The 17,672-nt window shown below is 45.6% G+C and overlaps 1 protein-coding gene across 2 annotated transcripts in view; it reads left to right on the top strand.

The window, feature by feature from the left end:
- KLHL17 (kelch like family member 17) overlaps nucleotides 1–17,672 on the top strand; it is a 170,001-nt gene that overhangs the window by 91,221 nt on the left and 61,108 nt on the right. For both annotated transcript variants that reach the window (XM_069241120.1, XM_069241121.1), the window contains exons 6-11: nucleotides 656–869; nucleotides 3,167–3,311; nucleotides 5,349–5,516; nucleotides 7,081–7,169; nucleotides 7,663–7,736; nucleotides 9,398–9,579. In XM_069241120.1, coding sequence (XP_069097221.1) covers nucleotides 656–869; nucleotides 3,167–3,311; nucleotides 5,349–5,516; nucleotides 7,081–7,169; nucleotides 7,663–7,736; nucleotides 9,398–9,579 — 872 coding nt within the window. The remainder of the gene's footprint in view (nucleotides 1–655; nucleotides 870–3,166; nucleotides 3,312–5,348; nucleotides 5,517–7,080; nucleotides 7,170–7,662; nucleotides 7,737–9,397; nucleotides 9,580–17,672) is intronic.

Raw genomic sequence — 17,672 nt, 5'->3', positions numbered from 1 at the left:
GATACCGTATCAAAGGCTGCATGGCCAAACCTCCTTGGTCCAACATCGTCTTATATACTCCATGGCTCAAAGAAGGGCTATCTCGGTTCTTAGGCAATGTTTTCACTTAGTGAGACGTCATCACCTTGCCCAACTCCCCATCCCCTTCGTTTTGCTAGCAGCTAAAGCAAATGTTGGAAAAGTCTGCCCACAAAGTCTTTTTTATGCTCCCATTCCCTGAAGGATGATACCTTTTTCCAAGGAGGAAAGCATCTTGATTACCTTTCACTTTTCATCGGAGAAGTTCAGTTCCCATAAACTAAAAGGTGCTACCCCAACCATGCTGGTGGAGAAGTAGTGCACAGGAATGCTCTCTGTCTCCTTCCCACGGTAGAGTCCCATCCAGTACTGGACATCCATATTACAGATTACAGAACATTAACCTGTGGGCGGGCCAGGCTGACATGCAAGAACAGGGTGCTCACAGTGAAGTGCTGCCAAACTTTTAAGCGATAGCATACATTTTGAGAAGTTTTCCCCTTCCCTTCCTTCAGCACTGGCGATCCCCAAGCAGGTGTGAAGAAGCAAGAGCCACATACTTAGGATTAAATGTTATGTGCCAGTTAGTAGAGCTCTTGCTCTAGCCCAGGAGTCATGCCATGCTCCTTTTCTTCAGCTGATGAAGTGTGTGCGTTTACCGCTGCTGAGCCGTGACTTTCTCATGAGCAATGTGGACACAGAGCTGCTGGTTCGACACCATTCTGAGTGCAAAGACCTGCTGATAGAAGCCCTGAAGTACCACCTGATGCCAGAGCAGAGAGGCGTCCTCAGCAACAGCCGGACCAGGCCGCGGCGCTGCGAGGGGGCCAGTACCGTGCTCTTTGCCGTTGGTAAGTGCAATACAACATTCTTTACTGTGCCACCCTAAATACAACCCAGGTGCCAGGTTTAAATGTGTTTTACTAACAGTTCAAGAGATACTATCCCTCGTGGTTGAACATCTGCACTCATCTGTATATTTTCCTTTCAAAGATATGAGAATCAGATGGTACATCTGTAGACAACTGTGTTTTCTCCTTTTATTGATTGTAAAAATCTATCTGTGGTACTTTTCTCATTATTTATTGTATTGTACCATATTGCAGCATTTATATAGTGCTTACTACCCCTACGTAGAGCACTGAAGTACCTGCTTACATGGGTAGCACACTACAGTGTGTACAGTGTGTGGTTGCAAGGATACTGTCTGTTTTAATCCTATGTTGTGTGTGATGACCACAGATGTGTTGTTATAGTGTTATGGGATGCAGCGCGTAGTATTGTGTTGGATAATGAAGTGTGAGAGACAAGACATGCAGTGTTTTGTATTTTAGGAGACCGGTAGCTTTGTACAGCTCTGCAGGTCCCTTTATGATATTGCATATGATATAGACTGCTTAGCTGGTTGCAGTCCTGAGTTGTCCAGTCTGAGATTTTGTGTAGAGTTGCAGTCCTGAGCTTGCAGGGTTAGAGGGAGAGAGAAGTGGAGAGATCTGGTAGCAGGTGCATTTTTATTATCATCCATTATAGGAGTGTCTTTGTGAGACGTAAAGAAGCGGTCAGATTGTGTAGATATGTGGGATCTGCAGTGGTGACTATATTAAAGTCCTCTAAATTATCCATCAATGTGCAACAGACCTCTTCAGTTATTCCGTGCCTGTTCATTTGGTGATAGTTGGTGTTTTAGTTGTACAGTGCTGGTGATGGACCACCCTCATAGCAGATATGTTGTGTGTGAATTTAGGAGGTATATGTTATAATTTGTTGCTGAATGCTGCATATTATGGTTTAAGTATTATTGTGGGGCATAACTTATATAAATGCAGCTATATAATGCTATGGCTAACCAAAGAGCTGCCCTTCTTAGCTTAACTGCATATTAAAAGCAGTTTGCTAATTTAGTTGTTTGCACGTCATGGGCTCTAAGCTGAGGATTGCATTTGAGGGTGCTACTGTTTTCTAGGCTCTGTTGCTGCGATGTGGATGGTGGAGTTATTTAGGAAATTATGTTTTCAACTGTTTTCAGAGGTCTATATGCTCCTGGGTGCTTCTGATGTTTGATGGTAGTGAGTTCCATAGTGTGTTGGCTTGTACTGAGAAAGCAGTGCCTGCTAATGATTTCTTATGGTAAGGTGATGTGATACGTGGTGCAAGCCTGGAGCGCAGTGTTCTGTTTGGTTTGTATTTCTTCAATGTAACTTAAATATCTTTTGCGGACTGTTATATTCTTGGCTGTCAGAAATTGCACCCATCACAAAAATTAAGTGTTTCAGGTTTTTTTGACCAACCTGCAACGTTTGTTCTGGTAGCAGGCAAGAAACAGCAAAAAAAACAATTTCCGGTCATGCTGTCTTTTTTATATATTTGTCTGCATGTTTTGCTTTACTGTAACTGTGCCTGGGTAAATAATAATATCTGCATATCCTTTTCAGCGTCGTCCTTAAAGTAGCGTAGTGCCTTAATGCAACCTGCAGGTCACATGTTGGAGTATCGTTGGGATTACATTAGCCTCCCATCCTCTCCCAGATCCATTAATCAGTACAGCAGGGTTTGGTTATTCCCTCTGCTGTTTCACTTTTTACAATCCTGCAATCTGTAGGATGGTCTCAGTACAAACTTCCATCTCTACTTATCTATCTACACACTTATGGCACTGATTGTGAGGTGAATTTCCCCGGAATGACATTCCTCCTTTTCAACGCCCTTCCAAGGCCAATGTCCACGTTATTAAACACTCCTTTCCCTGGAGTGTGACTGAAAGGAATGCTTGAGGCATTCCATGGATGAGGAGTTAAGCTTGTCTGTAAGAAGAATGGACATTAAGACATTGTTTCTTTGCATGCTTGTGACCTAAAGAACAGCTTGTCTCTGCTTTACCGTTTAGTCCAGACTATCTGCTTTGGACCACTTTAAGTTAATTTATTCTTTTGTCTCCAGTTCTTCTGCTTGGGAGTGTTTCACGTGTCTGCTTCCAAGGTGTCTTCAATCCCACCCATAAATTGCGATCCTATCCTCCAAGTTGAACTCTCGCAAATGGCCATGATGCCGATAGAATCAAACCAGTGGAAGGGTGTAGTCCTTGCTTCCCCACACAAGTTCTGATAGCTGAATCCCAGACCCAGTTTTCATGTACTGTACCTTTTTGTAGGTGGCGGGAGCCTGTTTGCTATCCATGGGGACTGTGAGGCCTATGACACCAGGACAGACCGCTGGCACATGGTGGCATCTATGTCTACAAGGCGGGCGCGAGTCGGAGTAGCAGCCATTGGGAACAAGCTCTATGCCGTTGGAGGGTAAGAAGCACCTCACACTGGGTTTACACAAGACTCTGGGTAAAGATGTCGCCCTGAAGGAGGATTGAACAGGTGTGAAATGTTTACATCCACCTATCCACAGACAGACTGGCCTTAGAGGAAATGAGTCTAATAGCAGTAGGCAAAGTTTGGCATATATCGTGCTAGTGCCTGACATGTCACAATAAAATATGTGTTGTTTTTTAGGCACGAGACCAAGCTCATAGTAATTAACCATACCCATGTCTCCAGCACTAAGGGATTATGGGTAGTTTGAAGTTATCTCTGGCAAGCATGAGGTGGTATTATCAAACTAATTTTTAATGGTAGAATGAGGTAGCAAAATGTGTACTAACTGGCTAACTTTGAGCTCTTCATTCCTGTGGGTTAGAAATAAATATGTTTGAATAGATTTGTGTATACAAAATAAAATAATTGATAATTCATGGTTTATTATTATAAAAGAATTTCAAATAGAATATTGTTTCATACTACAGATACCGTGACTGTACATGTGTAGTCATTCATTCATTGTTATAACCTACTCTCATCCATCCTGCTACAGTGGCAACAAAAGTAAATTAAACAAAATATCTCTAGTACATTTGTTTCGGAAACAAATCTGTGTCATTGTATAGAAATCAAGGTCAGCAGTGTTTCTCTCAATCTTCGATTATAATAACCTTTTTAAGGATGAAAGAACAGAGTCTGATGACTCGCGTTGCATGTTTCCTTTGCCGTTATTTAGAGTGTGCCGCATTTTATTATTTGGGTGAGCGTAGGGAGGAAGGATACCTCTATGATACGGTCGCTTAAGGCAGACAAGGCATTAAGCTGCTCAAAGAAGTGTCTCCCCTTGAATGATATACTGGGTGTCTCGATGAAGACACTCTGCCTTACATATGGCTAGTTCTGCAAGTACCTACCTGAAGCCAAAGGGCACATTTTCCCACTCTTCAACCTCTATGTAATCAACTCATGCAGCACCCTGGGCTCTGCGCAAAAACCTAACCTCCTCAATCACATCCCTCCTCTGGAACTCCCCTACACTGCCCCAACTTCATATCGCCCCATCACCAACACCACATACCCTTGCAGTTCAAGGGAAATTAAAATCAAGCCTCTTCCGAATGCACCATTTGCATTACATTTCCTGCACTGGTGTTGTAGCTGCAGATTTGAGCTCTGCAGATAATACTGCAACAACCTGCACCAAGCATTCAGTTTGCCTACAATCACTATAAAAGTTAACTGCAGAAGCAGTATCCTCATATGAACTACCCTCTGAAAACACACAAGCAAGATCAATTCGACCCCAGGACACCCTTGCCTGTCACTACACCAAGATACTTCACTGTTATTAAATTGTATAGGGCATTCTTAACGAAGAAAAGCATAAAACTGAGCAGGGTTTCAAGCCCCACCCCAAATTATTTTTTACCGAATTAAATGCAAATGTATTTTCAAAAGAGAAAAGTGTGAATGACAACTAGTTGGGGATCGAATGCATCTCTAAATGAACCCTTTTCGTAATCACCAATTAATAGTTCCAGCTGGTACACATTATACCCATTTCCTCAAAGTCATTGCTGGTGACCACCATTGCCACAACTTGAATACCATACTCTCCAATCAGAGCCCACCCTTTAGTGCTCCCCTTCCAAATCAGTAATACAAACTGTGGCGAAAGATAAAAACCGGTGTAAAACATTCATTCCTCTAATCTTCCTGATGCAGCTGCTCCCTTCCTCACCCAAGATTTCTCTTAAGAATGGATAAAGGTATCCTTGATTGTTAACAGGGGAAGATGTATATGACCAGATGCCAGCTGAGCTATGAACACGCTAAAAAGCACTTGTGGTACAGGTATCCGCACCAGTTCATACAGGGCCACACCAGGAATGTATCCCATTGCTGTTTGTACCATTCTGTTTCATGCTGTCACCTGTCTTGGTCTGTCTGAGAAGGGACCACCCTTATCCTTTCCCTGGTGCAATCCCAGTCCACCTCACCTACGCGCTTCTCTTGACACTGCAGGTATGACGGCACCTCTGATTTAGCCACCGTAGAGTCCTACGACCCTGTTACCAATACGTGGCAGCCTGAGGTGTCCATGGGCACACGGCGCAGCTGCCTGGGTGTTGCAGCACTGCACGGGTTGCTGTATGCAGCAGGGGGTTACGATGGAGCGTCCTGTCTCAACAGGTAAGGTTAGCTTGTCAACCATTCACAATTCTGAATAACTTAAAGTAGTTTCATACTCATTCTTAACTTATGGATAAAGCCATCCTTTGCAGTCTAGACAATTTATGAAAACTGGTATAGTTGTCTTCGGTGCAAAAACCCGACTGGTCATCTTTAGAGAATTAATAACACAGTACTTACCCTTTATGTTTCTTATGGTTCTTGCCTTCTGAAATGCAGTTTTCTGTCCTAAAAGTTGAGCAGTTGGAAGTGAACATACATCCACTCATACTAACATTTTGTTGGAAAGAGAGCTTAGTTAGTCTGTGGCATGCAGGATGTGGTTTTGTGCGTATTAAGACTGGTTTACCTTCTCAGAATATTTTGACCGACTGAATTGAGATTGTGAGCCAAAATCAGCCGGATTTGAGAAAAGTCATTTTTGGATAAAGATAAATCTGGTTATTTACTTATCCATGACTAACATGGCTTGGTGGCCAAGGGAAAAGTCCAGAGTTGCTGAGGATAGAGGAAATTCTACTTGCATGTAAGATGAAGGTGGTATGTCTGGACCATTACTGTTCTGGGAAAGGGCACATATTGCTACACTGTATTAAAAATAAGATGTTTAAGTTAAGCTAGGAGCATCAGGCAGAAGCTATTGCGCCAAATGTGTGGATTGACCAAGCCCCAAATGATAATTGTAAATGTTCTGGTCTCCCTTGCAGGCCTCAAACACGCAAAAGGTGATGGGTGCTTGCAGTAAGTCAGACCACTGGCAATCGCTGGGGATAGCATTCCAACCCATTGTTCTTTTGCCCACCATACCACCTCAGTTTGGACCCAGCCATATGCATAACAGTCTCAACCATGTTCCAAAAGAACAGTTCTAGGCTGACGTGTCAAGACAGGTCCTCCCTGAGCCAGAACACAAGCAATCCAAGACCAGTTTTGCACCAGATGTGTAGTGTGCATGGGATTCGTGTCTGGACATACCCTTTCCACTTAAGGCGATACATCAAACAAAGCAAGGGTGATGGGAGGAATGCTATCAATAAGTCCTACCACCAGCAATCGATGGTGGTAGCATTCCAACCCATTGTTCTTTTGCCTACCATGCTACCTCCTGTTGGACCCAGCCATATGCAAATCAGCCTCGACCCTGCTTCAATATGAACAGTCCAGCCCGAACTGCCAGGCCATATCCTGCCTGAACAGTAACACAAGCAACCCAAAACCAGTTTCATCCCGATTGGTACTTGCCATCCAAATGTAGCTTGGATCCAGTGGCACATTGTGCAAGGGACCCATGTCAGGGCATACCCTTGCCACTTAGGGATGTACATCAAACATGCAAAAGGTGATGGGAGTAATACTCACAAAGCCATAAAATGTTTGATTGTAGATGGCAGAATAATGCACAGTATTTGGATCCACACTCCACTTCAAGCTACAAAACAATTGTTACTGCTAAATGGCCTTTAAATCATTCATGTGTGAAGGACGCTGGCAATGCTACTGTGGTCCATGTGAGGGTAGATTGGGGACCTATTAACTTTATGTATTTTCCCATGTGTTTCCACAGTGCAGAGAGGTATGACCCGCTAACTGGTACGTGGACCTCTATCGCTGCCATGAGCACCCGCCGAAGATACGTCAGGGTGGCAACACTAGGTGAGTGACCAGCATTAAGTTGTATCCCTGTAGTACATGTCACCCTTCACGAGTGTATAGAACATTTCACAGACCTCTATATGGCCTGGCCTCAATATGGATGGTCTATCTATAGAAGGTCTCAAGGAGAATTCTCAGCATCATTCACAGATGTCCAAACCACCAGCATATGGGCTACTGGGGCAGTTTATCACTATTGGTGTATGTATGGAACATTCAGTGATCCACCCAACTACCATGAGAAAATGTATTAAAAACTAACTGTTCCTGATCACCGCTAACAAGGAGTGTAGGGAAGCTCCGAGGGAACACTCGAATCTCTAGCCATGAATATATGGAGACTCCGAGGAGCCACCATTCCATCCGGGAAAGCTCACCATTGCATTTCTAGACAAAATTTGCAAAAGTATGTAAGCTCCGAAGGGCCCTACTTGCCACGTTCCAGGGGCCGCAGAGTCCGGACTAACCCTAATGTTTGAATATTGTTTTGCAGATGGGAATCTGTATGCCGTGGGCGGATATGACAGCTCGTCTCATCTGGCAACAGTAGAGAAGTATGAACCACAGGTATGTCTGTTCAACACGGACTCAGTGGTCTGTTTCCCATAACATGGTCGATGTCACAAGGAGGGAATCTAATGGAGCAGTAACAGCAGGCCATGCCACAGCAATTTTGCCAACCACGTCCAAGTATTGGCCCATGCGTAGCGTTTGTCCACGGCCAGCAGGGGCCGCGCAATAGTCCTGTGCCTTTGACATTAAAATTACTGAGTTGGTCAGTACTCTAAAAATAGTTATAAAAACGTTTTATAACCCGCTTGGAGACGAAGGTACAAGAACTTTCTAGACCTAAAGCACACTAGGCATTGGTGTGGCCAGTTCAAAGCCTTCTGATTACACGTAAGTATAGGATCGCTAGAACACCCACACCGCTATAACGTTTTTACCATGGGCACTGTAAAATGTTTTAGCTGGTGGTTTTAGCTGGCGGTAGTTTCCATATTAACCACCAGGGGGCCCTCTCAGCTGATAAACCTGCCACCCTTGAGCAGAGTGCATTTCTGGGTATAAACCTAAATGTAGCAGATATAAAAGTCTCCCTTAGGTGTGTGCGGTAAAACACCACCTTCGTGTTTGGATGGTTTTGAGGACTCTGTGTTTGGAGTAATTTATTTGACCAGGACCTTCTGGAGCCAAAAAGTGGGTGACTTGCTCGTTAACAAGAGATTCGTGCATGTTACGGATCTGAAGAGCGGTACATTGCGTGAAGTCCCTTGATACCTTAATGGAGGAATAGATGTACATGTTGCTGGTCAGTATAGATGTGACTTATAAGAACTTGGAGTGTCTCGCTTCTGGGATATCTGTACTCAGTGGCCGAGATATGAGTGTATTATAAACCTATAATAGATTTAATTTGAAAAGTGATAACCGGTAGTATCATCAGACATTTAAAATAAAACTTTAATGTAGGCTATACTTTTGTTTGCCCAGTAAATGTTATTGCCGGCTATGCTTTAGTTTACTCAGTAAATGTATAACAACATGAGCATACAGATATATTGTGGTTATTTTTGTATACAGCTCCTACCTCTTCCATCTCTCTCCCTGCACACCTTCGTCATTTGTCAGTCTGGCTTTTTTAGTTATGTACACCACATTGTGTAGTGGGAAGTCTGGAACTTGTCATCTGGGCATATCACAGCCACACACCCCTGTTGAAGAGTAGGCCAACATCAATAAACTACACACACCCTCCATGCTTCTGCTCATTCTGTGTCGATGGGGGTGAGTGATAAAAAAAAAAAGTGGTGTTCTTCTTTATTTGTCTGCCTACATCTTCTGCCTATACCTGGAATCTGTGGTCAACTCTCATTATAAATAGGCTTTAGGAGCTATCTGGTTGGGCTCTTTTTGGACTGCATGTTACTTTCTGAGGTTCTCCCTCTTGGGTAGGATTGGGTGTATTTGAAGTCGGCCACCACTGATGCTTTTGTGACACAAGCTACAGTTTGGCTTAGCAGTACAGTCTTAAGATGTGTAAGGCCTTAAAGGTGTAAGGGCCTCTGAGGTCTTAGCGCCCACTCCAGGTTAGCTATGACTCCCCTGGTTTAGCCAGGACACCGCCCTTCAGGGTTCCTTAAGATCCTCATTCGGACCAACCCTGGCTGTTTGAGGGCTTGATATCCTAGAAGTTGACATTATCACACATTGTTCTTCCTCTCCAGATGAATACATGGGCACCCATTGCCAACATGTTGAGTCGCCGGAGCAGTGCAGGTGTGGCTGTGCTGGAGGGCATGCTCTATGTGGCAGGTGGCAATGATGGTACCAGCTGCCTTAACTCTGTGGAGCGATACAACCCCAAAGCCAACACGTGGGAGAGTGTGGCACCCATGAACATCCGGAGGTAGGTGGCAGATTATTTGAAGTAGTGTCTGTGAGGCACAACTAACCTGGGGTGGAGTGAATGTGGAGGGAGAGGTTGCTGGTGACGCATGACCTGATGCAAGTTGTGAATAGCTCCTAGAGTCCGAGTATTTTCCTTTGCATTCTGGCATTGTGGTTCTGAATTTATAATTGTATATTACTGGACTTCAAGTACCAAAAAGCAATAGAAAGCCCTTGATGGATGAATGAAACAAACGTGATTACGAAACGTGGGTGCTCTGCAACTACTCGTACTGATTCTGTTCTGTTGAAAGGGAAGCTTTCACTTCTGCTGCATGAGGTGTGTGTGGTGGGGTGGGGTGGGGTGGGGTGAGGTACGCTACTGCCTCCTTGTGCTGAACCTGCTCTTTTTGTGTGAAGTGTGGGTGTGCAGTTTGACCTTGCCTTGCGTGTGATGAAAGCAGACACTGCTATTGCATGTGCTGTGGTTGTAGTGTGTGTGTGCAGGAGTGGGGAGGTTGTGCTGCTGCTGTCTGTGTTGTAACTGTGCATCCCTTTCTGTGGGGCCAATGGTTAATCCCAAATTAAAACTGGAATTTGGTGTAAGAGGCCAGTCATTACTTTAACATATATATGCGGTTAGGACTATGAATGCTTTTCCACCTTCTCAGAGATGAACGACCATTGGCATGATTTAGTGGTGTCCATATGTAGCTGCTGCTGCCCTCTGCCTAGAACAGAAGATAAACAGTGCCCTACTGTACACAGTTTACTATCTGCAGTTCCCATTGCTACATTACACTTACAGTTTGGTAAAATAAATGCATTCGGAAGTGCAAGGCACACTCTTTAAAAGAAAACGAGAAATGCTCGTTTTTAAACTTCTTGCAATGTTGCATTATTGTGAACATGAAAGAATATGTTTGTACTGTACCATCAACTATGTGCTTCACACATCTGATAATTCCTTACAAGCGGTAATAAATCAAACCTTATTAACAATGCCAAGAAGTAAATCAAGCCAATAACATAGTCCATACTGAATATATGGTCCATATAAATTAACCCTAGTTCCTGGAAAAGCACCCTGCCAACAACAAACATGCAGGTTATGTCGACAGAGAATAAAGTCATCCTATAGGGACACTAGAACACACTTGCACGCGTTCACCTTGTCTCAAATACAGCCAATGCGCCTAAAGTACCACAATACAAACCTGCGTAGCTGTGGGTCTTGCCTCTAAAAGGCAAGGGCCACAGTTTGTAGGCCTGGCTGGATTTTACTCTTGGTAAGTATATAGTCTGTCCCTTCTCCAGGGATGAAAGTTCAAAGATCTGTATCCCTGAGTTATCATTCATGTGTGTTTCTCCAACCGCCATTCACCCTCAACTACAACTCCAGTGTCTCCCTGGCTGTACACTGGCAGCTGTCACCCAGTGGGATCTGAGATAGGTACAGCCACTGGGTGAAGCTTCCAGCATGCCATAAAAAGTGAACTGGGTATTGTGGCATTCCTTTTCCAAACCGTACTAAGCTTCTGTCCCTGCAGTAGTAGGAGTTCTGCTCCTACAGTATCTGTTTTGTGGGTGAGGAAAATAGCCCCTCTGTTTATAGGGTCATTTTTAATTTGCTGACAGGCAACTCTGTGCATAGATTTAGCTCTTTTTGCTCAGGATTTACTACAGAAGTAACCATTCAGCAGTATCTTGTATAGCACTCCAGGACCATTTGAAAATGTATTATTAATTTATACCCTGCCTTTTGACTTTTGTGCATTTGTGTGCCTGTCAAGATTGCACCTGTGCTGTGTCTTCTACTCCTGTAATTTGTGCAAAGTAAACATTTGCAATCCTCTTGCTGATGCCGTCATATCTTCTCTCAAGAAAGTGTGTGCTTAGCTGGTCTATGTGGTACCTTTATGATTGATATTTCTAACTGCAGATTCCTCACCTTGGAATATCTCCCATGTATTAGACTGGATCAGGAGACTTTTTGTAGCAGTGTTCGTGGGTGTCGCTACAAAGCACTGTGTAGCTCTGTGCTAACTATACCACCTTGAAGTGACAGAACAGTGACATATATAAGGGCCACCCATGGATACTGACATTAGTTGTTTTCTTTCCACACCTTCCAACATTGATCTGGAGCTCCGCTTACAACTTTATTTGTTTTCGAACGACAGTGTGCTAGGGAATGATTTCCCACCACCAAAAATGACACGATTCAAGCAGTGCCACGAATATAGGAAGCAGATGTCCACCACAGACCTCCACAACTTGAAACTGTGAGATAAATCTGTGGTAAAACACCCACAGGTGATTTCAGACTGGGAGGTGAAATTGTATGTCAATGAACATAAGTAGAAGTCTCGCCCTTCCCGTAGATCCTGCTCTGAGACCCGGTCCTGGCTCTGGGGCCTTTAATAGGACTGCTCCACCTCCTTCTCCAAGTCTTCAGGAAAGTTGAAGTTTCAATCCAAACGCAAACTTACAAAAAGGGAAGCAGGACTCAACCTCATCTGCCACTCTGACTCCAAAGAGAAGGCACAAGAGAATCAAGATGTTCAGTACTCTGCTGGCTTTCTCTGGCGACACCTTGGGCTCCACAAAACCTCAGGTGCCTCTAGTCCAATTACTGCCAGTGGGTCCCTCCCTGGCTGCCCTGTCCTCAGGACCCATGACTGGGCCCTTATTGACTCCAGTACAGACTTCTACCCTGGCCCCTAGGTCCATGCCGCTTCCCACCACATCAATATTGGTGGATGATCTGGAGCGAACACCCATGTCAGACCCTAAACTGATATGGGCTCAAGCTCGACCAGTGTTGCATTGTGAGATTACAAAAGTGCAACCTTTTGTTGTGTACCCTGATTCTAACCGTGTTCCTCTTCCACATCACAGCTCTAAGTAGAGGTTCAATTCTCTTTTTGGCTTTGATTGTGACCATGTTCCAGAGCATATTGATGATGATGGTGAGGAGCATGGCGCTAGCTCCACCTTCATTTCACCATAGTCCTTGATTTACAAAATGCTGGGTGTCTTGATCCTGCCGCTGATACAAAGCTCGACTCACCGCATGGGCCACCAATGGCAGGAAGGGCCTAGTTTACTGTTGTGGTTAAGAAGGTAGCAATAATGGAATTACACTTGCCCTCCATTGAGATTAAAAAAATGTTTTGATGGAAATTTTACAACCCAGACGGGCAACCACTGAGCCTTTGCTCCAATTTAATGAGGCCCTCCCAGATGTCGGTGGAAGATATGGTGCCAACACCCATGTCAGGTGTGATGGATACCTGGTTAAAAAGATGTTATTTCATATGGCCAGACCTCATAGACACGGCGCCTTTTGATGCAGATTTTCTTGGCAAGCATGCCATTCCATAGAGCCCTCTTGTACAGCCTTCACTAGTAAAGTGAACCCTAACTCTTTTCCAACCTTTCCTCCAGAGATAGAATCCAAATGAATTAATGCAAGTCTGTAAACAGTCTGTCTGATGGGCCGATACACGTGTCCTTTGGGACATGAATAGCGAGATGGTGTTTGCAGTCCAGAAGGACCTGGGTGCTTCTCTGGCTCAGACTATATATGATGGGCAGCACACTACCAAGTATGTTATTTACACCAGTTTGGACACCACAGATTGCATTGGCATTGCAGTCTGCACCAGTGTTGTCCTTCATAGACATTCCCGAATGAGGCAGATGAGAAGTTTCTGTATTTCTGTAAATAGATGACTGGCTGATGAAGGTGGGCTTGCTGCAGTCAGTTGTGGACCTCCTCCCGGTGCTGACGGAACTTTTACATTATTGAGTTCCATTGTTAATGAGACCAAGTGCTACCTGGGTACTTCACAGAGGCACCCATTTCCTGTGATGATCCTAGACAAGGTGGAATTTAGGGAGTTTCCTCTGCAACAATTTCATTACATTTGGGCTATAATCCTGATGTTTCTGGTGTGGACAACAGAAACAAGGGTGACTTTCTGACACCACAGAGATCTGTAGTGGGGGATCACTGATCAGAATTTAGGTTGGGAGTGTGGGGTGTCCCAGGGGTGTGATGTTCTGTGGAGGGCCACATCAACCTGCCAGGCTGCCTTCCATCAAGTCAAGGCTGGCACAAGTTCTCACCAACACCACCACCACCATGTGGTATTGCAACAAGTATGTTGGAGTGGGGTCCTGGGACCTGTGCCAGGAGGCTTTGAACTTCTGTAGGTGGCTAGTGCATCAGGACATCTTTCTGGTCACCATCCACCTGGCTGGGCCTCTCGATACCAGTGTGGAATAACTGAGCAGATGTCTTCTGGCAGATCACATATGGCGACTATTTCCCAATACAGGACAGATGCCTGCCACCAGTAAGTGGAACCCTGGCTAGATATGTTTGCCACCATTGAAAGCACATAGGGGGTGATTCTAACATTGGCGGGCGGCGGAGGCCGCCCGCCAATGTTCCCACGTCAAAATACCGCTCCGCGGTCACAAGACCGCTGAGGGTATTTTGAGATTTGCCCTGGGCTGGCGGGCGGCCGCCAAAAGGCCGCCCGCCAGCCCAGGGCAAATCTACCTTCCCACGAGGACGCCGGCTCCGAATGGAGCCGGCGTAGTGGGAAGGTGCGACGGGTGCAGTTGCACCCGTCGCGTATTTCAGTGTCTGCTTTGCAGACACTGAAATACTTTGTGGGGCCCTCTTACGGGGGCCCCTGCAGTGCCCATGCCATTGGCATGGGCACTGCAGGGGCCCCCAGGGGCCCAGCGGCACCCCCTACCGCCATCCTGTTCCTGGTGGGAGACCCGCCAGGAACAGGATGGCGGTAGGGGGTGTCAGAATCCCCATGGCGGCGGAGCGCGCTCCGCCGCCATGGAGGATTCTGTAGGGCAGTGGTAAACCGGTGGGAGACCGCCGGTTTACCCTTTCTGGCCGCGGCTGAACCGCCGCGGTCAGAATGCCCTTGGGAGCACCGCCAGCCTGTTGGCGGTGCTCCCGTGGTCGGTGACCCTGGCGGTCACCGGCCGCCAGGGTCAGAATGACCCCCATAGTGTCAAAAGCTTTGTGCGTTGGAGTATCTGCAAGAGCACTTGCTAAAACGTGCATTCTGACTGGCATAGGACGAGGGACTCTTGTACGCCTTCCTGCTGTTATCTCTCCTGCCTAAACTTCTGAAAAAGATTAAGAACCACTGGGCCCAAATCATTCTGCTGGCTCCAGATTGGGCCATGGTAGTGTGGTACCCAGAACTGATGAGCATCTGTCCTTCAGTCAGGCAACATCTTCGGGAGGTCTTCCTGCCTCCTTCAGAAGGACAAAGTCCTCCATGCAAATCTGAGCAACTTACTCCTTCCTGCATGCAGATTGAACAGCAGTAGTTGAGTGCTTTCAATCTGCCACCTGCGGTGGTAGAGGTCATCCTGTCAGACAGTCGCCCTTTCACAAAATCCATTTAAGTTGGAAGCTGGGGAAAGTTCGTAACCCATATGGTGCACTGGACACTGAAACGTATAAAAGTGAATATGTTGTACATTCTTTTGTTTGGTTCCTCTTTAGCTCAGCAAAGCTTGGAAGTGGGCACAGAAAAGGCTATTTGTTTACCCTTTTGGACCTTTTTCATTTGCCAGTCCAACCCTCCTAGTTCAAAGCTCTTTTTGTAATGAGATTTAATAATGTTTTGACCTGTATGTTCTCTCCCAAATCATTTGTGATAGCACAGTGGGACCCAAACTTGAACTTACAAATCCACACATGTATGCCCTTTGATCTTTGGCCTAACTGTAAACTGCATCTTCTGACCTTCAAGACCGTTTTCCTCATTGCAGCTAATTCAGTTCATCATCTGAGTGAGCTGTATGCATTGTCCCTGCAACTGCCCAATACCATGTTTTTCCAGACTTATTGGTGCTGCGAACTTGAGTAGCCTTTTTACCAATAGTCATGACCCCTATTTACATAGGGCAATCAATCATTCTACCAGCGTTCTTTGCTACTACTCACCCCTCAAAACAGGAGGGGAGGCTTGATTGGTTGGACCTCAAAATATATTTAAGCTTTTACATAGATCGTAAAAGGGGCCACAAAGTAGATGATCAACTTTTTGTGGGGTTCTCCAGTGCAAAGAAAAGGAAAGCTGTACGGAAGTTGACCTGTGGAGGTGGACAGTACGATGCATTAAGCTCTGCTATGCACTGGCCAAAAAGCAGCCTCTGGTGGTCCGAGAGCCCATTCCATTAGGGCCTGGACTGCTATCCCTTCATTGGTGTGGTGGTGCCTCTCATTAATATTGTCAGGCTTCAACATGGGCGTTGATGTATATGCTTGCAAAGCCCTACCGCTTTGACAGTCTGGTGTGGTGGACACTTTGCCCACTCTGTTCTTCAGGACTTTTTGTTCTAAACCCACTCCACAGACCCTCCAACTTGGGGAGGCACTTCTTTGGTATGTATTCTAAAAGGTGGAATTTATGGTTTGCCGTATGAATCAGAACAAGCTACTTAGTGTTGGTAATATTCTTTCTGATGGATACTTCTGCCTGCAGATTCCTCACGTGCAGAATAATCCCAGGCGTCAGACTAGATCCAGAAACGTTAAAGTTGTCACTTCACCTGTAGAAGGCCCCAACTTTTTATCTGTGCCAAAAGTGGCATCAGATGATGTCATCAAAGTCATATAGCACTCATCCCGGGGCAACAACGCCAATTCCTTTTTTCCATGCCATCGATTGGGATCAGGAGCTCGCTTTCTTTGTGAGTTTTTCCTAACAGAAACTGTGTGCAGTGCCATGTCTCCTCCAAAGAGTGAAGGTTTTAAGCCTTGAAGGGACTCTGACGGACAGATTTCCATCACAGTCCCACACTCCACATTTCTGTGGTGCCTTGGGTCAGACCATGATTCAAGTTCCTGTGAATCTTGCCTTAGTATTCATTCAAAGGCAATCAAAGAAAGAGTGGGCAAAATATTTATGACTCAGACCCATGAGGACAAGTGCAGTTGTCTGACTACCGAGACCCGTTCCAGGTCTTCTTCCTCCCATTACTCAGGTGCCCAAAGGAGGAAGCATGGGAAGCACAAAAATGATCTAAAAGAAGTATGTATCCAAAACAACCCCGAACGTCCACATTATCTTTTTCCTCTGAGACAGAGTTGGTAATGGTGGAGCTATGTGATCCAGCCAGGCAGCTCCTAGCCTTCTACTGAATCCAGACCCAACCTGTAAGGCAACTCCACTGGCACCTATACATTCTTTCCTGATGCCACCAGTGCCAGTGTCCTCCTTGCTGGATCTTTTGGCACTGGCACCTCCTTTCCAGATTTCCTGGTCCTGGGTACGGATGCAGAAGTGTTTCTTAATGCCATTTTCGCCAGGGCCTTGCAGGCTTCAGGCACACCTCCTTGACAAGGAGTACCCTTCAGGCTTCCTATATTTATGGTGATGTTGCCATGCAGTGCGGGACCTGTAGCGCTAGCATTAGCCTTCATGCAGTGTAGCACCATCTGGACCATCCATCTACATCTGTGCCACCACAGAGACCACCAACACCTGCCCTTGGGCCAGACTCTGGCTTATCAGCGCTGCTTCTTTCAACAGTTGACACTCCTCAAGAGACCCAGAATGAGGGCGCAATGGCTCCTTAAAGAGGGGGATTATAGGAGAAGGATCTGTTATCTCTTTGGTACACATTTTGACACCCTAGACTTTAAGCTGCAGGGTCATGATAAGGACCAAGAACTTTAAGGGATCCCCAGACAGTCCTCTGCCAGTGGCATGGACATTATGCCAGTAGTGGTAATAGAACTCTGGGCTGGGCACTCTACCCCAGAGATTCTGTCATTACGTTCCATGATCAAGAAAGCGGCTGAGGGTTTTGGATCTACAGTTAGCCTCGTGGATGTAAAAATGAATGTCCCAACAGAGGTCCTACTGCCATCAAACCTCTTGTTAGGGTCCTTGCTGCCTTCTAATGAGGCTCTTTTGGAACCTGTTTTAGTAGTCTGGGAGAAATTTTCCCCTGCTTCGGCAGTAAACAGCCTGGTGTCCAGATGCTATTGTCCTGCTACTGGCGACCCTTCATTTCTTTCTGCTCAGCTTTCTCCGAAGAGCCTGCTTCTTGGGG

The sequence above is a fragment of the Pleurodeles waltl genome, chromosome 6 (genome assembly GCF_031143425.1).
Source record: "Pleurodeles waltl isolate 20211129_DDA chromosome 6, aPleWal1.hap1.20221129, whole genome shotgun sequence".
Classification (NCBI taxonomy): domain Eukaryota; kingdom Metazoa; phylum Chordata; class Amphibia; order Caudata; family Salamandridae; genus Pleurodeles; species Pleurodeles waltl.
The sequence above is the reverse complement of the archived record's forward strand: the minus strand, read 5'-3'. Positions and strand labels throughout refer to the sequence as shown.